Here is a 25,602-nt window from a genome sequence, read left to right as displayed (position 1 = left end):
TGGGTGCAGCTTGCGTGCTGTGACAGGGGTGCTGTGGGTGCAGCTTGTGCACTGTAACAGGGGTGCTGTGGGTACAGCTTGCATGCTGTGACAGGAGTGCTGTGGGTGCTGCTCACGCTGTGACAGGGGTGCTGTGGGTGCAGCTTGTGCACTGTAACAGGGGTGCTGTGGGTACAGCTTGCATGCTGTGACAGGGGTGCTGTGGGTGCTGCTCACGCTGTGACAGGGTGCGTGGGGCCTTGCCTGGGGACAGCCGATGACCCCGGGGGAAGCGCGGGTCAGGGCTGCAGAGCAGACCCGTGCGGCTGGTGCCACAGCAGGCGGCGGCTGCCGGCTCAGCCCCGCAAGAAGAGGCAGCCGAAGGCTCCCTCAGGCACCGTGCCCCAAGCACTAAGGCTCCTGCAGCTGAAGATCCTGCAGCCACGAGAACCCTGCTGAGGCTGTTTCTCTTCCTGGCGCAGATCTCAGAGAACGTGACCCCAGGCGCACACGTTTACCCATTTTTTAAAACACACTTCGGGCTAGGTGAGACCTGGGAGTCAAGCGCAAGCGGAACGCGTCCTGCCTCCTGCCGGGGTGCACCTGGCCTTGGCCAGGCCGCGATCACACGGCGTGGAAGGTCCCAATTGGTCCGTTTCCACCGACCGCCGCCTTAAAGCCTGGGGGGGCGGGGGGCGCACCTCGGCCGGCCGGGCTGCGGGGCGCGGCTGCGCGCCCTTGTCCTGGCGAGCGCCGGGCACCTCGCTCTGGCTGGGGGGTCCCGGCGGGCAGCGCCCCCCTGGCTCCGCGCCGCGGCCCCGCCGAGGTCGGGGGGCGATGGTGCCGCAGCCGAGCCCCGGCCGCACGGCCCCGCCGCGGGGGAAGGCGCTGGGCAGGGCCGGCCGCTCCGCCCCCCGGGCGCAACCCGCCTCGCCCGGTGGTGCCACCCGTGCTGCCAACAAAGTTTACAAAGTTGTTTCAGCCCTTCAGCCGTGCGGCTGCCGGCCCGAGGCGGGGGGGGTCGCGCCGCTCAGCGCGCAGGGCTCGGCCCTTGGGCCCGGGCGCCGGGGGAGGTGAGTCGGGGGAAGGTGCCGCGGGCCGGGGGAAGCGGCACCGCCGTGCGCGGGCGGGTCGCTCTGCTGGCGGAACGGCGGCGCCGCTGCGCCCTCCTTTGCGGAGCGCCGGTGCCTCAGCGGTGTCCCGCTCTTCCGCATGCCGCCAGCTGGGCTGTCCGCGGGGGGCCGCCCGCCGGAGAGCATCGCCTCGGCGGGCTCAGGGCAGCCGTCGCTGCCCCGTGCCCTGTTCCCCGGTGCCGAGCGGGGCAGCGGCCCTGCCCGCCGGCCAGTGCGGGGCGGCGCCGGGGGCTCTCGCCGCTCTGGCAGCCCCGGGCTCTTTCCTGAACGCCCGGCTCGCCCTCAGGCGGGGAGGCAGCGGGAGCAGAAGCAGCCGAACAGGCCGCTCCTGCCTCCGCGAACGCGGGCGGGTGCCGTGGCCCCGCGCTGCCGGCCGCGTTGTGCAGGCTGGGGCGGGCGGGTGAGCGGGCTGAGGGGCCGCGGCCTCTCCCGCACAGGGAGCGTTTCCTACGGGCGGTGCCCCGCAGTGCTGCTGGCTGATGGTCGTGTTGACTGACAGTCTTCGTGTTTGCGCTCCTGCGTGCCTCCTGCCGCGCCGTGCGGGGTGGCGGGCGGCGTCACGGAGCAGGAGCTTTGCGCCCAGGTTACTCGGGAGCCGCCGGGGGGTGGCGGGCCCGGTGCGGCCTGCGAGGCGGGAGGGGCCCGGTGGCGGCGGCGCTGCTGCTGCGGATGGAAAAGCGGTTTTTTGTGCCCCAGCAGCAGCAGTTTGGTGTCAGTCTCACACCGCTTACAGCGCTAGTGCGGTGTCTGATGCGGGTTTCGGTCTTTCTTGATACTGAATGCTTATGTCTGTACATGACGGGTATAAAAACCGCCTTAGCGCTCGCTACCAGGGTAATGGATTTATAATACATGCCAGTAGAACAGATCACGACTGCAGGTAATGAAACTTGGGTAGCGTCACAGTTGGGAGAATGGTGAAATCCCTCTGGAACACTTTGACTAATGCAACATACTTTTCTGTTTCCTTAGTTGCAAGTCTGTGGTTTTTAACAGTAGTTTCCAGGTTATTTTCACTTTTCTTTTTAGACGGCATATGTGAATTAACCTGAAGCACTGGTAGTAAAAGGTTATTGTTTGTCTCTGGGATGTCCTGAGGACTTGGATATCTGGTCCCCAAATCTATCTTTAAGGACACCAATATTGTACAACTCAAAAGGTAACTGTCACACCAAAAAGAGTGAAAACTAAATGTCAGCCTTCTCTATACTAAATTCTCATCTTTCTTGACATCAATACATCAGAAGTCACTGTTTCAAGTGTAAAGAGAAGTTAAATTTCTCTGAGTGGACTAAGTAGCAAATTAGATTCAGGGCAATAATAGTTTAGTCTTTTGGTCTGCCAGTTCTTGGAGACTTAAGTTCGCTGCTGCTGAAATGAAGGACGTATATTTGGTTCTGTGTGAGACATCTCTCCCCTCTTATCCTCCCATCTTGTGATGGACTGAAGAGACTTGTAAAGAAGGTAGCAGAAATTAATGCGCTGAACAGCATCACTCTGCAAGCCTTTATTGTGGTTTCTTCAGCCCACAGGATGCATGTGCTGCTTCTAACAGATCTCTCTCTTTTCCTCCTCTTTCTGTTCACTGACAAATGATACACTGTCATGATACTGTAGATGGGTAAACGGTGGCCATAGGGAGGGGTAAAGAATATAGTGGTCTGACCAGATTACCTCTCCATCGTTTGCTAATTTGCAGTATAGGTATATATGAATGTGCGGTCTTACATAAAGGAGGGAGTAATACATCTTTAGGGATTTATTTCTCACTAAAAATGCAGATTTAATCTATTGAAGTTAAACCTGATTTAAAAATATAATTGATTCCAGTGTCCATGACTTATCCACGCAGAAGCACTAAGATGCCTGTGTTGAGGAACTGACTGAATCTCAGTTGAAGGCTCTGGAGCTTTCTAGACAAAAAAAATAATATCTTGTCAGGCCTAGACTTTTCAGTGTAAATCTGATATTTTTTTTTATCTTAAAAGAAAACAAAAAGTTGGTGGCAAGTATTTACCTAGATTTTTAGACACCAGTACCCTTTCTGGGATAGTTATCTCCCTCATCTGGTAAGGTGGATCACCACAGGGTCAGATAAACAAGGTATAGGATAGCAAGCCTTGTCCGGTCTACCTCACTAGTTACTATCAGATTTATTCTGTGTCATGTCTCAGGCTAATTTGACTCCCTTCTCACGTTCTCATTTTGCTGTGTCTCTGTACCATGTGTTTGTTCTGTTGTGTCCCAGACTACCCCTTGCTCTGATACCTATTGCACAGTGGCAAGTCACCGTGTTACTGAGCTGTGGCTGAAATGGGTGCGCCTTTGAAGAGCCTGTGGCCCCCAGAGAGCCACACCAGAAGATATTCTTCATCTCTGCAGTATCATGCAATAGCCCTTTTTTCCTCACATGACTCACCTTATGCTTTAGTCTCACAAAGGAGGTGTCATGAAAGGTGAAGGGTCTTTCTAGGGAACTTCCGTTCATCAGAGAGCAGTGTAAATGGAGGCAGGGGTCCCATACAATTGCAAGAATAACTTTTTGACTAGTTGACTCACAGAGATTGTGGAAGTCTTATTTCCACTTGAAAGCAGTAGTGAATTAAAATCCAATTAGGAATCTAATGACACATTGTTTGTGTTGCTAGAGTTTGTTGTAGAACTGAACAGGATGAGGTACACCAAACCTACTAATCAAATATAGGTAAGTGGATTTGTTTGTATGTGCTTTCCAGCCATGCAGAACAGGTAGCCTGAAGGTTATCTTGTACTGCATATAGAAAAATAAGCCTCTTCTTTATCCTGTTTTACCATTACTTCTTGCAATGGTGAAAGTGGACTAGAAAACTAAATACTCCTGTACCTCACTCACGTGGTCTTGTCCCATGCAAACTGTCTCACTGGCTCAGATGAAGGTGGTTCCCAAGAGCAAGTTTATAGTTTCAGAAATTCTGAAAACTTTGAAAACAAGAATTGTTGCAAACCCAACTCCAAACCAACTACCAAATAACTAAGGAGATTCTTGGAGCATGCCTCTTGGGTCTTCTAGTGCAATCTGAAATAGCTTGGGTTCACTAAGGTCAGTAGCAGAGTAGATTGAAAGTTTCTGCTAACATTTTTTCCATTAAAAATGATTTTTTTATTTGAAGAGAATATGTAATTTGCATCTCAAAATCCTTTCGTTTAAAGATGTAACATTCCTTGATGAACTAGAAATAGAGTATATACTTCAGATTTCAAGCCGTCTTTTTTGTTGGTTTTCAGGGAGGTAATTGATTTTTTTTCCCGAGAAGTTACATTTTTAGCAAGGACTTTTGGAGGAGGCAGAGTATTTCAAGGTTGTGTGGTGTGTGTTTTTTTTTGTGAAAGTGGTGTTCTTCAAAGATATTGTTGTCAACCAGATTTTACCAGCTGAAAGTAGCTCCATTTAGCAGTGAGTCATTAGGAAAACCTGAAAGATAAGACAATTAAAAGGAGCATGTGCTGCTTTACTTACTTTTCCCAGGCCTTTACTTCAGAGGGGGGATCTGTTTCCAATGCAAATAATTTGTCAACAAATGGAACAGTTCATAAGATTTGGCAATACCTCCTGCCAGAATATCATGTTACAGGCTACACCTGTATATACACCTATATATATACACTAATATCATGCTGTTATTAATATAGTTATTAGCATTTAATTTCAGTTCTTGGGACAATGCAACACAATAAATCATGCAGAGTCAGATGAAGCCAGCTCTATTTTGACTTTACTGTGCTTGGAATGTGTTGCATATGTTGTAAGGTGCTCCCTCGTAACAAATAGGTTTTGCTTCTCTGAAGTAACATTTTCTGTTTTTGAAAGAAGTTGATGGTAAAATAGATATATATAGTTCTATAACAGTTCTGATACAAGTTCTATAACTGCTAATGTCACTACTGTTTACTTGCAAACATTTATAAAAACTTATGTCGCAGCCACAAATGTTAGCTAGAGTTGTTGCCAAAATACATAACTGGCCAAATTGTATTTGTATGCAGAAAATTATAAGTTAGAGACAGAATTTGTGGGGAAAGCACACACTCAGATACACATGCACACATACCACCATCCTGCTCAGGTGTTGGGTCAACAGCTTCTTGAAGACTCAAGGTTTTTGCAACCAGCAGGCAGGCAAGGAACAAGAGGGAGGGGGAACAGGTTGTCTTGGAGATGGTGTCCTTGAGCAAGGCAGGAAGAGCAGGTGGAGGGAGGGAAGGAGTGTGTTGGTCCTTGAAACATGCGGAGACTACAGGGAAGGTGCTCTCACAGCTCTGATCCTGTGATTAGTCTGCAACAGTGATTTCCATGATGATTGTTGCTCGTAAATTTAGCATCCTTTTATAAGAAGTTTACATTTCCAAGCAGTTCTTAGCTTTTCATTACTTAAATACATTAAAAAGGAAGCATCTAAAGCAGTAAAGCAAGAGGAAAAGATGCATTTCCACTAAAATCCTAACTTAGTGTAGCTTTACTTCTTGAGGACCCTAGCAGCGCTAAGCTTGACCAGCCTTTTCAGTATGGATCCCTAAGAACTGCTAATATTTAGGCAATAAAAATCAGAGAAGGTAGTACTGGAAGGAAAGTGAGAGGTTCTATGATGATGTTGTCTGCACACTAGTTGTTTTTCATTAGTTTCCATGCTAGAAACAGGATGGGGAATAAAAGATTCTGCCTGCTTCCTTTACTTACCTCTGTTATCTTTGGACATCTTTTTTAATACATGGATAGTTTTGTTTGCTATTTCCATAGAGCCTGTCAAGTCACAAGCCAGGCAAGTGACTTTCTTCTTCCATCTGTGTGGGAAGCTTTTGGGAGAGGCAAATTTTCTTAAAAACCCAGTGAAAATTAGTTGCTTGGATATGGAGATGCTTAAAAAAAAAAAGGTTAACGAGGACGTGATCATCAGTCAGAGACTTAGGATTCTGCATCATTGTGCACAGAAGGGAAATAGTTTGAGTTTTTTGTCCAACATCTGGATTTGTGGATTCTCATGCCATGGTGGGGAGTGGGTGGTGTCTCCCCCAAGTCTTCAGTAGCCTTTTTTGGAATCATTAATACTGTCACTTCAAGCATCTTTTCAGTTTTTTCTCCTGTTTCACAGTTAATATTGTGGAGACTCTACTTCTGAAATATGACCTGGGTTTTTTTTCCCTTCTTTAATTTTAGGTATGGATTTTTTTCCTTAACCAATAATCTTCTGAAAATTATGGATTTTAATTATGATTGTAGTGTATTTATAACCCACATTATCTTCTCCTAGATATTTTTCCCTCGTTGATTTCTGCTCATCTCCTTTACCTTGAAATAAATTGGAAGTAATTTTATGGAAATCTAAAAACTTGTTGTGGTATAAATGAAGCATTGAGCTTGCATTATGCAGAATATCAAAGCAGATGATCCTAATGATTCTCTTAATCTTTAAAAGCTAGTCAGGACTGTTTGGAGACTTTCTGTTAACACTGGTTGTCAACAGAATTTGGCTCTCCCACACAAATTTCCTCACAGGAAAGAAATTTCTACATAATTTAAAGCTTTGGGGTTTTAGACCAGTGCATGCAGGATTCCTTTGTTACCTGCCTTTGCTGCTTCCTTGATTTTCATGACATGTTTCTTTCAGATTTGTCCTGTTGTGGTCCCTCCATAGGAACTCCAGCCTTCCTGAGATCTCTTCCTCTGCAGTTAAGCTCCCCACACCTACCCCATGGTGCACTGTCTCCTAAGGTGAAGGATCATGAGAGATTGTGTACATCATGAGAAGTTACCTGACCAGTGAATTCCAGCTATGTAGAAGAGGCTTTTTATGACACATTTCAATTCCTTTCTGAAGCAAAAGCATGAGACTTGCGTGTTTTTACTTGAAAAGTCAAGATTGGGGGAATGAAAGTCCCGTTTTTCATCTAGTTCAGTTCAGATGTTCATATGGTTAGGTCAGGCTTTATAATGCTTCCATGAGAGCTTAAAGGGTAGTTGTCTTAGGCGTAGTAGAGGGAGAAAATACGGATATTTTTTGGATGCACGACTCCATATCTGTCAGTTGTTTTAAATGTTGGACCTGAATTTTTACCTTGAGCAGTCACAAATCTTTTAAAAATACAACATTGAGGTCCACTGATGTATTCATCTTTCTCAAGGAATGATCACCTATGTCATCATTTTCAGATTTGTCTTTGGTCTAATCTTCTGTGATGGAAGTTGCACTACCTTTGCAGTCAGTGGTTCAGTGTCTGCTTTCTTGGTCATTGGATGGTTTTTCATGTCTAGTTTGTCTGCCACATTACACACAAGTGTTACTAGTGTGTTGCATTATGTGCATAGGCAGTATTTTTCTCCAATTCTGTATCTAGGAAACTTCTATCTACTTGAGGATCGTTATTTTGCTCCCTTTCATCTTAGCAGCTCCATTCTTCTGTCATTCTTGGTAGGTCCTGCTTTTTTTGATTCTTGATTTTTCTTTGATGTGTGTTTCCTTGATGGGACACCTGGCCTTAATTGAGCTCAATAAGCTGTAACTTTCCCAATTAAATTGAAAGGATTCTATGACAGGGTTCACTGTCTACCTGGATGAACACTTGTTCAAGGGCAGGGCACAGTAATAGGGAACAGAATGGCTTCTTTCAGCAGGCTTGTGCCATCTTAAAATGTGGTGCTACATTTTAATGGCTTTGGAAGCTTTTCAGTGTAATGCTAGAAGGTAACTGACAGTTTTGAAGAGGTCCCTATTCATGTCAGGCATACTACAGAACAACTGCAGGTTATTTTAATGATGATTTGGTTGTAGGAAAACATATTTCTTATAGCAAAAGTACACAATCTAATTTCTATTTCCAGTGATTGTAAATCATAACTGTTCTCTCTCATAGGAGTATTTTGTATAAATCCATGGTGACCTCGGTATTAAGCAAGCTTACTACATTTTTCTGCTGATGATTCATGTTTTGAAGTGTGCTGCAGAAAGTTTGTACCTATAAGCAGATGCTAAAAAAAAGTATTTTACTGAAACCTAGAACCTTGGAGACATGAATGCAATTAAACAGCTCTAAGTTTTTTAACTATCACAGTTAGAGCGGGGTAGTCATGAGTCATGACTTACGAAATCTGTGGATCAACAGTGCTCTGTACCTATAGTCTGGTGATTTACAGTACAACTGACTGAAAAATCATGATGAAAATGTCATTTGAAATACTAATGTGACCTGCCTCTTGCAGACCAGTCCAAAAATACCTCATGATTAATCATCTGTAAAAAACTCATAAAGCCCACATCCTTGTTTAGTGTCATTTGGAGTTATGCTTGTTTGTATCAGCTCATGATACTACCTGTTTTGCATAGTGAAGTGTTCGTAGCTAAAAGAATGGAAATCAGGTGTCTTAGCAGAATAGTCTTTTGAATTTGTAAGCCATTTGGTTTCTAAAGGAGATGTATGAGTGAATAGAACTACCTGTGTTATTTAAAATTGGCCTTGGAATAATTACATTGCTGATCCAGGAATATGGAGCAAACGGCAGTTTTAATCTTTCATGTTATTACCAGCATTTGCAAAGTATCAGGGCACTCTGAGAATTATGATGAGCTGTACCAGCTTTGGAAGCTGCCATAAAGATTAAGAATTTTAGCATATGCTCTAATTTAATTTTCTGCTGTATTCAAGATGTGTAGCAAGTTTTTATGATGTGTATGAAAGGTGGGGCAACTTGTAAGGTGAGGCTCCTGTGATACACGTAATTTGGTTTTGTGGTATGGAACTATTTAGAAAGCATGGTGACGTTTTCTGAATCATGTCTGTACTGTTTGCTAAGCATAAACAACGATCAAACCATATAGTGCCTCTTTGTTCCACCATTTTAAACCTGCATTCATATTTCTATTCTCTGAAATAGTTAGCTATCTTTTACTTGCACAGTTTTTCTTTTTTCTTAAGTCTAATGAACTGTGCGGAAATCACCAGCCGTAGCAGCGCTTACCATCATCATTAGCTGGGCCTGTTCCTGCATTTGTGGCCTCTTGAGAAATTGTTGAGATGTGAAAAAGAAAGAAAAAAAATCTCCCAAACTTTTACATCCAATATGTTTGGAGTCTGGATCAGATCTTGTCAAGACTGTCTTCAGGCTGCGCTTGTCCCACTAATTTTTTGGTATTTTTAAACCTGTTTTTAAATTGGGCCATTAGTTTAAACTCTGCAGTGACACTGACTTTGATTACCTCATATGCTGGTGTCTGTGAGGAATGAGCTGTGTTGAAGTCAGTCAACTTCAGGTGTGTAAAAGCAGTATGAAAGGAGAAGTCTCATCCAGACTTTATACTACTGTAGTCTGAATGTGGCTTGCAGTGGCATTCAACCTGATCTAATTGTGGGTGGCTGTATAGAGTCCAAGCAAAGATTCACCTAGCTGATGTTCACTTTTTGACACTATTTAATACTGGAAAAGTCAGGAAAGGGATTAAGAAACAGGATGGTTATGGAGTGATCTTTTCTTCTGTGTATTTCTTCAGTTCCCAGCTACTGATACTTAGACTTTCTGAGCAAGAGCTCAGCATAAGAGCACAGCTGTTCATGCAGCTGTAATAGCCAAATGCCCCTTGTTATGTCTGACCTGTATTCCCTGTGACAGTGTTTCCTAGGCTGGTTCATTTTCCAGGGCCTCCTTGGCTGCCAGCAGGAGTGCTGTGGCAGGCTCCAGTGCCTTCGGGGTGGGCATGCAGCGAGCCCACCTGCTGCAGTAGGAGTGGTACCCAGTGCTGGCAGCTGCCTGCTGCCTTCGGAGCATCCCTACTGCCCCACTCTGAGACTGCAGTAAGAGCCATCCTGAGAAGGAGTTTCCTAAAGTGGTGTAATCATCCTTTGTCTTCAGTTTTTTTTTTTTCTTCTGCTGCTTGTAACTGCTTTAGGGAGGATTTTGACAGCTAAGTTCTTTGGTCATGAAGCCAAATCGTTTCAGCTTTGGAGAGTATTTGAGCGATGGTACTGGGATGATTGGAGTTGCAAAAGAGTGAGGGGGAGAGAGTAAAATTTACCCATGCTTGCAGATTTTTGCCACATGGTTGCAGAGGGGGGCGAGGGATTTGCTCATCAAAGTCCTGGTTTGGTTTGGAGTCAGTGGCCTGGTCGCAGTGCTTTTGTACTCACATGAAACATGGGCCAGGCTGTTGGACTTCCCATAGCTGTTGGAGAAATCACTTCGTCCTGGAAAGCCACTGAAAGTGTGACACTAACTCTCAGAAGTTCTTGGAAGATGCTGTGCTTTAAGAGGTATAAAGCACTGCCAGGTTGGAACTGAAGTATAGAACAAAGCAGACTCTGGCTGAGTTAATCTGTGATCAGAGCCTCTTCTCCTTAAGAAGCTGATTAGACAACCTAAAGTTCTTGTTTCCTCAGATTCTGCCCTCACATCCATGCAATGCCAAGCCCTGTACTCTGAAGACAACATATATTTCAGATTCAGATAGTTCTTGCTGACTTTCTGTTGGAGTTGTTTCAGATTCTGCCAGTCATGCTGGATCAGAATCAGGCTGTGTTCCTTTATAATAGTCAAATGCCTCTCCAAATACTTCCCTCTGTGAAAAAATTATCAAATTTGTGACTACTTTAGGTAGACCTATTTAGAAATACAAAAATGCAAATTAAAGATATAGACAGGAAGCCAAGGTGTTGGATGTCATCTAAGCCCTGGTAGCTGTACACGTGTTCTTAGCCTGTCACAAATACACAGTACCTCGGTGAAATAGTTTCTCTGCTTGGTTTACCCCCATGATAATGAGTTTAGATCATATAGTTTCTTACAAATGTCAGGTGAGGCATGACAACTCATCGTTAGTCAGTAGTGCCTTTGAGCCTACATGCTACTGGGAAAGCCTGCTCCTTTGTTACTGGTACTGTCGTATCAATGGGTTGTACAATTGTACAAGTTTGAAGAAGTAGTATTTACATATGACCTCCTAGAATGAGTTCAAGATCAAATTATAGCCAAACATGAATATATACAAATATTTTCATGCAAGGGGGTATAATACAAATTTTCACAGAAGCTCTTTAGAATCTGATTAACTTATAAAGGCTTCCCACCAAGTTCACTAGCAATTACTTCTTTACAGATGAAAGTCAAAGCCCTAAGCAGTAAGGATGAATCTCAGGAAATGTTTCAGAATTCCATAATCCATTGTCTTAATTGTTTTAAATGCCATGATCCATCAGGTTTCATCAGCTGTCAGTTGCCTTCCATTCTGTAGCTGTCACATGACTCTTCAGAAGCACTGGATGTAAATTGTGATGTGTGGTGTTAAGATGATTAGAGTAAAAAAGATACCACTTGAATACTTCTAAGGACTTCAAACTATTTTTTAATTTACCTGTATTTCTTGTGGGTTTTTGTTCATATTAGTTGATTATCTATATTTCTTGTTAAACTGGCTGATTTTGCCTCAGGCTTCCTTTTCAGAGCTAGTTTTGTCTTCTCTTTCCCTTGGACTTCTCTCTCCTCATTCATGGTCTCATTTGCAGTGTCTCTGGTGCAGCCCATCAAAAGCAGACATTTTCAAAAGCTTTTTCTTCTAAACTTTAGCACTTAATTAAAGAGATGGTTGCTAAGAGATTGTGGAAAACATCATTAAAAGGGTCTGATTGCTCTTTTCCTGGCCTTCTACCCACAGCTTTCAGATCAAAATTTAGGAGTAAATGGCATAGCAGCATCCCAAGATATTAATGTGCTGTGACAATGGACAGAATACAAGGAGACTGTGCCAGTCCCATGCCACCAGGAGGTGCAGAGAAGAGCAGGACTGAAGAGCAAGATCCAGGACTAAATGTGTTGGGAAAAGCACATGAGTTTTTTCAGATTTGTGATCTGGAAGGCAAAGGCTTCATCACTCGTCAAGACATGCAGGTAAACCAAAATTGGCTATGTGAAATGCACAATGAGAGAGGCTCCTAATGCCCTTAATGAGTTGAGACTAATTTAGCGTTAAAATTTTTAACACCTTCCTGATAACTTTAAAGAGATACGTGGTATTTGAAATAATCTCTTTGAAGTCTTACATAATGCTTGCATTTGCTTCCACAGACAAAGCAACAAAAAAGTAGAAAATCAGAGGAAGTTTGAAAAATGCCCGAGGAACTTAATTCCATTCTCAGTGAGAAAGTTGAAAATCCAGTAAATTCATTACTTTGACTTGCCACAGCATCATGAATGTGTTCAGTCCACCAATTTTATCCTTTTGGTTTTTTAGCAAAACTGTGTAAACGAAGTCTTCACTTTGGTTTCACCTGCCATTGTTGAACTCTCGGCTGGATGGCATGTTTATATAGGAAACAGAGGAACAGTATTTTAGTGTTCACAATAATCTTACCAAATTGTTCTTAAATTGTTTGAGGGGGCAAAATAGCATTTGATGAAAATTTTGATGAAAAAGCAACTATGTAACAGTTCTTTGAAAATGGGATTGGGTGCATATTGTAGAAATGATGATTTGAACCGATATGTGGCAGAAAACAAGCATGCACTCATGCTTGACAGGCAAAGCGTAATTTCATTGTGTTAATCCATTTCTACTTCAGTACTTACGGATGGAATAGAGTTGGGGAGCAGTAGCATAATAAATCCAGTGCGAAGTACTAAATTTTGGAACCTCCATATCTTCAGAAATAAAGATGTGTCTGTATATAGGAAAATGCAAGCAAAACACTTTTAACTATAAATGTTGGAAAAGCAAAAACCTAATAGTAAATTACTTGGATTACTAAGTCTCAAGAGCTTTCTGTGCAGTTGTTGCTGAATTTTGTGATGACCTGTGCTAATTCTGCAATGTTGAAAAAAGGTAGGTGTGCAGATGCTCACTGTGCTCTAAACTTTACCAATATACATTATCTCATTGAAGTAACTGCAAAAAACAAAATATGTTGTTAGTGGTAATATTGGTAAATCCAGACCCAAAGAGAATTTCGTGTATTATAATTTTATTGTCTTTCCAAAAACTGAATGGTATATATTTATACCTAGTGGAAGAGCCATATATGTATGTATGTGTATATAACTCTTTAATACCTGTTTTTGCAAGGAACATAAAAACTTTTGTTTCTGTTTAAGCACAAAACCTAGAATCAGAGTGCTGATGTGTTTTAGAACCTGAAGTATAAACTTATGTTGTGAAAGATGCAGTAGAGAAGGGCTGCAAAGAACAAAAAATACATTTCTTCTATCTCACCATGAGTATTTACTTAACATATCTGACAACTTCAGTATGGATATAAGTGTCTGGTCCATTTAAATATAGACATAAGCATGCTCAGAACACTTGAGAAGTTTCTTTATATTTGCTCAGACTTCCTGCTGATCCAATTAAAGATAATATTACAAATAGAGACCTTTGAAGATACTGGGTTATCCTTATTCCACTCAACACTTTAGTAAATGAAGAGTAATTCAGCTGAAATCAATGCAGTTCTATTGACAAAAAACTGGGGTGAGACACAACTCCTCCATTTGACTTTACAGTAATTTAGTGACAGTGAATAAAAATTATAAAGAGAAGTCTTCTATGCTAATTCTAACAAGTCAGAAACCCTTATTCCTGAAGCCAGTGATAGCTTTCTCATTGTCCTATCTTCCTTGTAATTTGGTAATGAATTAAATAGAGATTTATTTGGACGCCAGCGACAGTAATCTACAATGTTTTCTCATGGATTTGGTACCCATTATTTTATTAATGTACAAAATGATTCTTTTGTACCGAACTGTAAATTAGACACATAATATTAGTTATTCATTATGCTTGATTAGGATGACTACTTGACTGGAGTCCTGGTATTGCAAACATGAGCTTGAAATCAGTATAGCTGATTTTGATTGCCCTTTTCATGATGTTCATTCCCTATAGCAAGGACATAAATAAAGTAAATCAGTTTTTTCCTTAAAAGGTATATCTTTTGCATCCTGCTGTTTGTTAATTCAGTGCTACTTACCATTAATGAATAATTGCTTCAAATACAAATTACTAACATTAAGCTTTTTAATTGTTTAGTCATGTGATGAGGCATGATTTTCAACAGTGCTGAGTATCTAAAATCCAATTAACTTCAGTAGAACAGATGTTGCAAACAAAGTTTATTATGTCTATAATACAGTAATTATATTAAAGTTTTAGACCTCCCTGATTATATCCTGCTGTTTATTTTGAGATTATGTTAATACTGGTTGTTCAGAATTTTCCATTCCTTTTCAAAATATCAAATGTACTCAACTTTCAAACAAATGAGGTTTTCTGAAACTGCAAGAAAACAAATTCTACCTGAGACTTGAAACCACAGCTTTGCACTTTGGGCCTTGAGGTTATCATGAATAACAGGAATTAACGTTGCAAAGTGCTTTGGTTTAATATGTGTAGCAGAATTGTGTTCAGATCTTGCTTTTAGCTATTTGACCTCTGTCTTTTTATTTAGCAGAATAAAAGCTTGATATTTTCAGATGAGTAACCACAGATGTCATGAAAGCACAAAGCACATTGAGTGGTAATGTGGATAACTTTTTTTTTTTAAGCTCTGATGCTATTGTTGGATACAGTGGTGGTTTTTTGGGTTTTTTTGAGCCTCATATTGAAAGGATCTAGGTATTTTTTGCACTAAGCCCAATGTAAAAACACAACCTATGTGACCAACAATTAACATTTTGTTTTCCTAACAAAAAAAATCATTTTTTTTAAGAATAGGAAGAAGAGGTTGGGAAAACACTGACATAATCTTATTAACAAGTGTGGCCCCAGTCCATCAAAATCTGTAAATTATCCACAAGGGATTTAATGGAGCAAAATGTTTGTACGTTCTTCAAAATCTGCTGTTTTCATTTTTTTGGTCCAAGAAAATGCAAATAATTATGGTGCTATCTACTGCAAAATTGGTATAATTCAGTTCAGAATTCAAACCCTGCAACAGGGCACATCGGTGGTAGATGGAGAAGCATTTATTTCAGTCAGGTTTGCAGCAGGACCTGCAGGCAGTTGTACTGGAATCGCACGTGGGTCTGTGCTGATGACATGGTCAGAAAAGGCCAGCCAGCTTTCAAGAAGCACTCCTTCAGCAGGTCACAAAGATCTGGCAGTAGGAGTACGATTTCTGTTTTTTCTAAGTGTAAAAAGAGTAATTTGTCTGAAGCACTGCCTCCATCAGTGTTGTGTAGGCTGTAAGAATTTTACAAGAGAAGCTAATTTTAAAAAGTTTCCCTTCAGATCTAAGAGATTAAAGCTTTGGGAAGATGGATGTGTTTAAGTGAGAAACTGGTAAGTGTATCACTGACAAAGTAACTTACTTAGACTGAATATACGGCAAGCTTTCCTAGATTTTTTTTTTGGAAGCAGGCAGCAATGCCCAATAATCCTGCTCAGAAATCCCTTCAGGACTATTTCAGATCTGTGCTTTAGAAGCTCTGTTGCTTTCCATTCTCAGTATCACCTTGAAATTCCTTTTACTGCTAATTCCATTCAACACATACAGGTTTATAACATACAGCCTAAACCCTTCATTGCAGCCAGGGAAGAAGTCCTGGTCAGTGTACTCAGCCAGTTCTTAGCCTTGGCTGTATGGCTTGGTTTGAGTAGTGGTTTCTATTATTCTTGGATTGCAGGAGAAACGTTCTTTGTCCCTAAATCCCTTCTCTGCAGTGGAACAGATCGGTACTTCTGATCAACTTTTATCAACCTATTAGCTTGCAATTTTAATATGTTGCATATATAATAGGAGCTCAGGAAAGCGGTAACGATATTAGCTAATAAAGCAGAGAGCTCCACAAGGGTTGAGCATTTTCTCTAGAAAACTGAATCTCTTCTATGTGCGAATTAAAACATTACATCTCCGTTTAAATACTATGTATAGGCCCAGCAAATAGGGCCTTCATTTCTGTTGGCAAGTCATCAATTGTTTGAAATCTGAAGTCTGTCATGTCCCACCTCTCTCATTTTAGAGCTAGATCAAGTATGTTAATAAAGTGTGCTTTAATCTGCAAAATGCCATTGCTTAAATTAACTCATGGATTACTGCTTTGCTTTTCATAAGTAAATTATATATACTTTTTAGTTAAATAAGATAAAAAAGGTTGCTTCCTAAGCTGAGAAAAGGTTTTATTGTTCTGAATGCTGTCTCCCAGAGGAAATCCTGGCTGTTGTAGTTGTCCGCTGCTCCAGCTTCCTCCTCTTTCTGGGAATCTGTCTGTACTGGTAAAAGAATTACAGTAAAACCATTAGGGCCAGATATAAAGAAAATGTTTTGTGTGGGGGGTTTATGCCCCTCTCTTAATTCTTGGGGGAAAAAATAAGTGATTTTGTGGAGCTGGTTTAATGAAGTTTTGTCTTTTTGGTATGAGCATGCTGCGTTTCAGAAGTAGGTACTCATGAACTAAATGTAACTCATTACAGGAGCAGCAGGTTTGCTTCTTGGATCATGCAGCTTTCTTAGTTTTATTTACACATTTTAAAGCAGGTTTAATTGGGACAGTATACCATCCATGGTGTTCTTGTTTAGAGCATCTCTTGCTTGACCTCATGTAAGGGAAGGAACTAAGCATGCAGTTCTGCTGGCAAGTTTATCCAGCTGCATGATAATCGAGGCATTTCACCAGGATGCTGAGACTCCATCTCAAGCTCTGCCTCTTCGCTGTGTGATTGGAGTCTGTCACAAGGAGACTGTTCTCACTGCTTTGTTGTGAAGCAACTCATAAAGGCAAATGATGAAGTCATAAAAGCAAATTATCCTCAGTTTATGTTGTTTTACTCTGATATACTTGAATTTTCACACTGGGAAACAAAAGGACCTATCCTTCTGTAGTATGGATGTTTTGTAGAATCTAGTCTTCCTCATCTTGTAGTACTGGGTAAAGTTGCTGCATGTTTTGTCATTCCAGAGACTGCATCCTGAGTTACCTCTTAGTCTGGAAGAGCTTGAAAAAGTTTTTGTTACGTTGGATGCTGATGGCAATGGTTCGCTCACCCTGAAGGAGTTCACCACAGGATTCAGTGAGTTTGGAAAGCATGTCTCCTTTATAGAGCTTTAGTCATATTCTATACTCTCCATATCAATAAAAAAGCATTTTATCTTAACAATGCTCACAGGGAGCCAGATTATTCCCTAGATATAGTAGATATATGTAGCAGATGAAGAAGTGGTCAAATTATGTGAGTAAATAGACAAAGGGCTCCTGATCTTTGTCTCCTGTTTTAAGATGGCAAGCCATAGCATGATACAAGACATATGATGTAACAATCTGAATTACACCTGATTTAAGCTATGGAGTAAATCTACCAACAGACTTTGGAAAATTTCCCTGGGGCGGGGTGGGGGGGATGGAAATGTGTTTTATTTCATATTGGGTCATAAGACCTGAGAGATAATTAAGATTCTCTCTAAGATTAATGTAAGATAATGTTGAAAATACGTTAATACTACTGTCCTTACAGCTGTGGGAATGCTTTCTACAATAAATCAATTCAAGTGATGTTACTTATTTTGAAACAAAACAGGATGAAGCAATTGTTACAGCATGATGGGAGTTCATAATTTCTTTCTAACTGCCTGCTTTGCAACAGCACTCTTGCTGTCATGTTCTGTGCGTTTGTGAAAGGGTTGCTTTCTCCCCAGCTGTGAGGTTTCAGATAAGATGACAATGTTAGTGAGACTATGGTTGTTTACGCAGAACCAATTTTGTACTGAAATTTTAGCTCTGCTGACTGTAAGCACCGGATTTAAGCATTTTCTCTAGAAAACTGAATCTCTTCTAGGTGTGAATTATAACATTAAATCTCCATTTAAATACTATGTATAGGCCCAGCAAATAGGACCTTCATTTCTGTTGGCAAATCATCAATTGTTTGAAATCTTAAGTCTGTCATGTCCCACCTCTCCCATTTTAGAGCTAGATCAAGTATGTTAATAAAGAGTGTGCTTTAATCTGCAAAATGCCATTGCTTAAATTAACTCATGGATTACTGCTTTGCTTTTCATAAGTAAATTATATATACTTTTTAGTTAAGTTTAAAAAGTTTATTGAACTTGGAGATTATTTTCATAAGTAGTCCCTGCAAAACCACAATTTTCTGTTAAGGGAAATTGTAAGCGGCTGCCATATCCAGCCGCTCCAGAGCCTGGGGATTCCTCCTGCCTAGCTGCTGGAGCCCGGTCCAGAGACTCAGATGGATGTGGCTGCTGCTTTCCTGTTTGCAGGTTCAACTGGTAGTGAAGTGAAACATGTATCCCAGAGACACTCACACTTGCACACAGACACACAAAAAGGACATGGATGCAGCAGGCTACACAAACTGCCACAGACAAGATGCTGCCATCAGCAGCAGCTAGTATAGGATTCACATAAAACATAAGGATAGACAGTGTAAAGCATGCTACATTTTAAACTGCTACACGGTATTGACAGGTATTTTCTAGGGAACCAGGCTAGGTGTTCATGCATTTGGCAGGGTAGTGATGTTGGTGTTCCTAGTAGAAGCAGAAGCTCTACTAGATAAAGGCTGCATTAGAATACTAGAGAATGGAGGAAAAAAGTAGTATCTGAATAAAACTTGTACTGCACCAGTTAGTATGGGAGAATCCTGTTCATATTTCTAAATGGTGGCAAGTGTGAAATTTACTGTAACCTCTCTTTGCAACATATTCTATTGTCTCTGTTGTCAACATGCTCTGCTGGGTGCTATGAGGGAAAAAACGCAAGACAGAGTTGATAAAATAATTCCCGTTTCCTTGGGTTTACGGCAACTTCTGTACTAAAAGTTAGAATATAACCAAAGTTCCTCTGCAGAAATCCTCTGCAGAAAATCACAATACCCTTTTTGCCTAGAATCCTTAAAAATTCTGATTTGCAGATGTTGAAATAAAATAGCTGGCACATTTAGAATTTGATGGAATGCATCTGATCTTCCCTAACTGAGCACATTGATTATTCATGTGGCAGTTTCAGTTCTGCATCCTCACTGCCTTCCTTTTTATGGATGTAGCTAAAAAGCACATAGCTGTTTGTTTTAGTATTCTTTGCAGGTTTCAGTATCTTTGTCTCTTGTTGTCTATATATACACAGCCCCTTTTTATGTCCAAGTTGTAGCTTGCTTTTTTTGGTCATTATATTCACTGTAGGATCTTAGCTTACCTTTTTTTTTTTTTTTTTTGAGGTCAATATTGATAGTCAGATCTGAAGCCAGATTGGATATAGTCAGATCTCTTCTACAGGTGTTGCCTCCACACCTTCCCACTTTGAGATATGAGTTCAGATAGTTCTGCACTTCTGATTCTAAGATAGGTTCAAGCTTCACCTGTTTGTTAATTTGCTTGAACCCTTGAGACCAGTTGACTTCTGTAATATCTATTCTTGCTTAGCATCATATTTAAACTGAATCAACTCACTTGTCAATCTCTGGTTATTATAATCAGTTCTCCTGTAGTGTTCTCAACACTTATGAGAGCAAATACAAAGTAACATATGTTGTTGGCTAGTGAAAAATTGAGGATGTGTCATGACTTTCATGAAAATCTCTCATGACTATGATGTGGTGTCCAATAGCCAGGAATACCTGAATTGCAGAATTGTTGAGATTGGAATGGACCTCTGGTGGCAGTCTGGTCCAACACCCCTGCTCAAGAAGTACCACCTCAAGCCAGTTGCCCAGGGCTGTGTCCAGATGCCTTTTCAGTATCTCTGGAGGGAGACTCCACAACTTCCTTGAGTAGCCAGTGCCAGTGCTTGGTTACCCTCACAGTGGAAATGTATTTCGTGATGTTCAGGTGGAACCTCCTGTGTTGCAGTTTGTGCCCATTGCCTCTGGTCCTGTCACTGAGCACCACAGAAAAGAGCCTGGCTCCATCCTTTTTGCAACCCCCCTTCAGCTATTTATATATATTATATCCCCGAGTCTGCTCTTCTCTAGGCTAAGCAGTCCCAGCCCTCTCAGCCTTTCATCATAGAAGAGATGCTTCAGCCCCTTAATCATCTGTGTGCCCCGTTGTTGAACTCTCGCCAGTGTGTCCATGTCTCTGTTGTGCTGAGGAACCCACAATTGGACACAGAACCCCAGGTGTGGCCTCCCCAGTGTTGAATACAGCAGAAGGATCACTTTCCTCAACCTGCTGCCAATACTCTGTCTAATGTGGCCAAGGACACCATGAACCTTCTTTGCAGCAAGGGCACACTGCTGGGTCCTGTTCAGCCTGGTGTCCACCAGGATTCCCAAGTCCTTTTCTTCCAAGCTGCTTTCCAGTTGGATTGCCCTCAGTACATATTGGTGCGTGGGGTTGTTCCTCCTCAGGTGCAGGACTTGGCACTGCTCCTTCTCAGACTTCATGAGGTTCCTGTCAGCCCATTTCTCCAGACTGTTGAGGTCCCTCTGGATGACTGCTCAACCCTCTGGTGTATCAGCTACTCCTCCCAGTTTGGTGTTGTCCGCAAACTTGCTAAGGGTGCACTCTGCCCCACCATCCAGGTCACTAATGAAAATTTTAAGTCAGACTGGGTCCAGTATTGATCCCTGGGGTCCATGCTAGTCACTGGTCTCCAGCTAGACTTTGCACCACTGGTCACTACCCTCTGGGCCTGGCCATTCAGCCCCTTTTCTGCCCACCTCAAATGCTCATCCAGCCTGTACATTAAGAGCTTCTCTGTAAGGATTTTGTGGGAGGCCTTACTGAAGTCCAGGTAGACGATATCCACTGCTCTTCCCTCATCTGCCAGGCCAGTCAGTTCATCATAGAAGTTTATCAAGTTGGTCAAGCGTGACCTCCCTTAGCATGGATTCACCACTCCTGATTTTCCTATCCTTAATGTGTCTGGAAATGGTTTCTAGGATTAGGTGCTCCATCATGTTTCCAGGGATCAGGGTTAGGCTGACTGTGGTTCCCTGGGTCCTCTTTCTTGCTCTTCTTGAAGATTGGAGTGACATTTGCTTTCCTCCAGTCTTCTGGCACGTCTCCCAGTCACCATGATCAATCTAATATAATCAAGAGTGGCCTGACAGTGACATCTGCCATGGTCACTGCAGCCAAGGCTTTCTTTTATTTTCACATCCCCAACAAAGCCCTACTTGTTGGTGGAGGTCCAGCAGAGCACCTCTCCTCGTTGGCTCCTCTGTTACTTGGAGGAGGAAGTTATCATCCAGGTACTCTAGGAACCTCCTGGTATGCTTATGTCATACTGTGTTGTCTCTCCAACAGATATCAGGATACTTGAAGTCCCTCATGAGGACTAGGGTCTGCAAACATGAGGCTGTTTCTGTTGTCTGTAGAAGGCTTCATCCACTTGTTCTTCCTGGTCAGGTGCCCCATAGCAGACACCTGCTATACTGTCCCCTTTGCCTGCCCTGTCTTCAATCCTAGCACATAAGCTCTCCATCAGCTCCTCTTCTATCCCCACACGGAGCTCCATGTATTGCAGCTGCTCCCCCACGTAGAGGGCAACTCCCTCTCTTCATCTTCCTTTCCTGTCCTTCCTCAAGAGCTTGTATTCCTCCATTGCAACACTCCAGTCGTGGGAGCCATCCCACCACGTGTCCATGATCCAGTCTTTCTGTTAATAATAGAAATATTCTAAATAGATGGAAGAAACTGCTATGGGGTCAAATTTGGAAGAATTAAAATGCGTGTGAGTCAAATGGAGGGAAATGAGTGTTAATGTAGCTTTCTATATGCAGTTTATACAGGAATTTGAGGTGTGCCTTTGGTTATGCACTAAAAAGAATGTTAAAAGAGGGAGTATGTTTTATTAGTATTACTACTGTGACTATTTTAGATTCCTACCTTCTGTTTAAGCATATTGGGAAATAAGGCTGCAACACTTACAAAGTGCATGTTGCTGCAGTTTTTACCTTTTGTTTATGAAGCTCTGAATTTTTTCAGTATCTTTGTGAATTTTGAGGTGAGTGATGTACTGAAGCTTAGACATTAAACTGGGGACAAAATTGGGCATAGAACTCAGGGATCCTCTTGCTATGCCTCATGCTTTTGTTGTTTCAGTATACTCCCTTTTCTTGCAAACAAGTGTAGGTGTTTACCTCACAAATTATATTTACTGTAAAATTTGATCTTTAGTATGTTGCTCTTCGACATTGCTTCTTATAGTAAGTTCTGAGAATACTAATGCGTGTAATTTCTAACTTTTAGGCCAGTTTCTTTTGGGGCAGATTGCTTTGAATAATGAGATTATCCAGCAATCAGAAGGTGAAACAGCCTGCCCACTCAAATGTGAAGAGACCATGAGTGATGATGGGGATGAAGAATTCCAGTTCTCAAATCTGATGGATCGGCTTGGAGCTAAAAAGGTTTTGGATGAGTGAGTCTTCGCAGCAATAGTAATAGATTGTATGATCTTTCATGATTCAGCTCTGGGTTTGATTTTAATGGAATCCAAGGTGAATGATGAGAACTAACACTGCTCTTTAAAAATTAATTTTCTTGGTTGTCAGATATGATAGAATGGCATTCAACCAAAATTTCCAAGACCAAAGCTATTGTACTCCAGGCATGTGAAACATGTTTGTGCAATAGGAAGGCTATGTCATTAATGCCCTGACGTACCGTGGGTTTTGAACATAGATAATGACTAGCATGTAACTCACAGATGCCACTGATTTCAATCAAATGTGATCAGTGCATGATGACTGCTTTTTTTGGCAAGGGCTGTGTTTAAAGTGCATCAGTTAACCGTAGGAAATGTTTTCTCCCCTTTTTCTGCCCTTTTTTCCTTCCCTACATAATTGCAAGTTGTGATTGCTCTGATAACAGAGCAATCTGTTTGTCTTCCAGTACCAGAATGACTCACTTTGAAACAACAGAACCCAAAAACTGCTTTAAGAGCTTCTTGTGTGTTGGCCTGGCATTCGTTGGTCAGTCACAATGAATATTCTAGATCCAAAAAACCCCAGGGCAGAATGGGACAGAATCTGGACAGGTAGCGGGAAAGTTTAAGAAATGCACCAGTGATCCTTACCATGAAATAGAAGTGCTCATCAGTGCTTCTCTTCACCTGACTGCCTGTTAGAGTTGATTGTCAGTTATTCTGAAACACTTTCATTATGAAGAAATTTTTATTACCTACTTTTGCTATCCTTACCCTCATTTTGTCCTTTAAATACAGTGCTCTTTGCTGGCTAGGTTCAGGCTTACAATGCACATGGAAGAGAAGATGAGTCACAAAGAAGCAAACAAAAGTTGTTCAGGAGAATTTTGGCAAAGTTACAAAAGAATTATCATTCACAGTGGAACATCTTTTTTTTTCCAGTATCTGCTGAACAGATTTGGAAACAAAACATTCTCTTGGTAAATCTTTAAATCAAAATTTTCAAGATGTCCTGTTCTGATTTTTGTAGCAGTCCCACTGTGGAATGAAAGTGGGTTGAAAATGAAAAACAACAGTACAAATGCAATTTTTTAACTTGTCGAACTAATTTAGGAAACATTCATACTCATTTCTCATGAGGAAGTGTTTTTGATTAGCTTTCCCATTGCCCCCTCCCCACTAGTTTTGTGGGAACGTCTACGCTGTACCACCCTGTCACTTCTACAGAAGTATCTCATCTGTCTCCTTTCTTATCCATTCCTGTTTAGATGAAGTGCCTGGCAAGGCACCCACTAAGCAAATAGTTCCTGTGATTCTCTGCAGTCATGCATGGCCAAACTTTATGATGCAGTTTTTGAATAAATGCAGTTTCCATCATTTCCCCACCCACCTCATCCTTTTCAAATCTGTCACTGCCTAAATAGTCCTTGTTTTTAATAAGCTTTGTGTTAATCAGTGATGCCCTGAAGCCTCCATCCACTAGGATGCTGTGAACATTTATTGCAGCCTGAGAAATGTTCTCACTTGATGAATCCTTTATGATCTCTTCTTTCAGTGAGAGTGATGTGAAGCAACTTTGGTTGCAGCTGAGGAAAGATGAACCTCATTTACTCTCTAATTTTGAAGAGTTCCTGGTTAGAATTTTTTCCCAGCTCCAAGAAGCAGATAATGAGAAGAACCAGTTGGAATGCGCTCTAAAAAAGTTAGTATTTCTCTTTGTTGGACTGTTTGTATATTTTTACAGCTGTCTTATCTACTGTTTGTATGTTTGAAATAAACAAGGTATTTCAGTGAAGAACTGAGGACTATAATCACAAGAGTTCCTGTAATGTAAAATATTATTAGTCATGAAGAGTACCATTAAAATTATTCATAATGCAGAACTGGCTTTTCTTTTCTAGTTAACAGGTTTTGTTGACTGAAATTCTTTTTCAGATGTCTATCATTGCATTGTAGTTTTAAGACAATATTAAGGATTTCACTTCTAGTTAATCAGTTTGATTACAGGGGACAGTCAGGTTTATCAGTAAATCTGGTAAATTGTCTGCATGCTTCTTGAACATTGTATGCAGAAAAGCTGTAAATCTGGATTAACTGGCCAGAGAAATGAGAGGTTTAAGATGTTAAAGCAGCACAAAGCACTGATACCAATGAAAGTTTAAGTTAATAAATATATAGAGAGAACAAACATATGAAGTATAGTAAACAATCTATATTGGTTTTATATATAAAAACATATCGTGTATATATAGAAACAAATATATTGGAACTAAAAATTAACAGATCATCCTTTGGAAGTTGAGAATGAATGTGGTCTTTCATCTTGCCTTCCTGACTTGCCTCTGTGAGTCACTAGGCAATCATGCAGTCTACTCTCAGATTTTTTTCTCCTTTCCTGGATGTAGGCTCTGCTTTTGTCTTAAGTTGTTCCTTTTTTTCTAACGTGGATGCCCTGAGAAGCCTCCTGCATGTGCTGGGATCTTTATGCCATCCCAGTCTATGCTGTCAACCTTCTGTTTCTTCTAAATTTCATATTTCTATACCTATTTTTTGTCTTTTCTTCTGGAGCTTTCACACATGCATATTTTCATTCATGCATCTGAAGCCTGTAGTCTAGAGACCCAGGGGTTTCCAGTCCTGGTTCGATAGATGCAGTATGCTGCTGCTGTTCCCATTTGTAGGTCCAGACAGTAGTGAGGCTGAATGTATATGTTCTCAATACACACCCATGCAGATGCGCCACACATGGGGGACTGTGTAGACTGATACTGATTAGAAAGCAGCACCTCTGCTGGCACCCACCTACGCACAAGCAGCATTCCCACAAATACGAAGGATGACAGCCTGATTCTGCTTCTCCCATCCTGTTTACCAGGAGTGGTAAACTATCCAATGTCCCTGTCTGTACCCTGGGACCCTTACCCATTCTTTGAATCAGACCTTGGGTCTTTCCAGGTGTGGGTCATCTCCTACTAGCTGACTGGTTCAGCTGGATTGAAGTTTGCTACCAGATTGTGTTCATTTGCTCACTTGTCAATGATCATAGATCCTTCAGATACTAGCATGAGGTTTTCAAAGTCCATTTAATATCCATGGCAAGACCGTAGCTCTTTTACCTCCAGTCATCAGCTTAGACCTTGAGTTTTTCCAGATGGAGATCTC

At 41.6% G+C, this 25,602-nt stretch overlaps 1 protein-coding gene across 2 annotated transcripts in view; it reads left to right on the top strand.

Annotated features, from left to right (window-relative positions):
- The first annotated feature begins 963 nt into the window (after positions 1 to 963).
- CRACR2A (calcium release activated channel regulator 2A) overlaps positions 964 to 25,602 on the top strand; it is a 60,631-nt gene continuing 35,992 nt past the window's right edge. For both annotated transcript variants that reach the window (XM_040596474.1, XM_040596473.1), the window contains exons 1-5: positions 964 to 1,052; positions 11,783 to 12,015; positions 17,017 to 17,128; positions 22,266 to 22,434; positions 23,996 to 24,142. In XM_040596474.1, coding sequence (XP_040452408.1) covers positions 11,848 to 12,015; positions 17,017 to 17,128; positions 22,266 to 22,434; positions 23,996 to 24,142 — 596 coding nt within the window. In that variant the 5' untranslated portion in view covers positions 964 to 1,052; positions 11,783 to 11,847. The remainder of the gene's footprint in view (positions 1,053 to 11,782; positions 12,016 to 17,016; positions 17,129 to 22,265; positions 22,435 to 23,995; positions 24,143 to 25,602) is intronic.

The sequence above is a fragment of the Falco naumanni genome, chromosome 5 (assembly GCF_017639655.2).
Source record: "Falco naumanni isolate bFalNau1 chromosome 5, bFalNau1.pat, whole genome shotgun sequence".
NCBI lineage: Eukaryota > Metazoa > Chordata > Aves > Falconiformes > Falconidae > Falco > Falco naumanni.
This window is presented reverse-complemented; position numbering and strand designations above follow the sequence as displayed.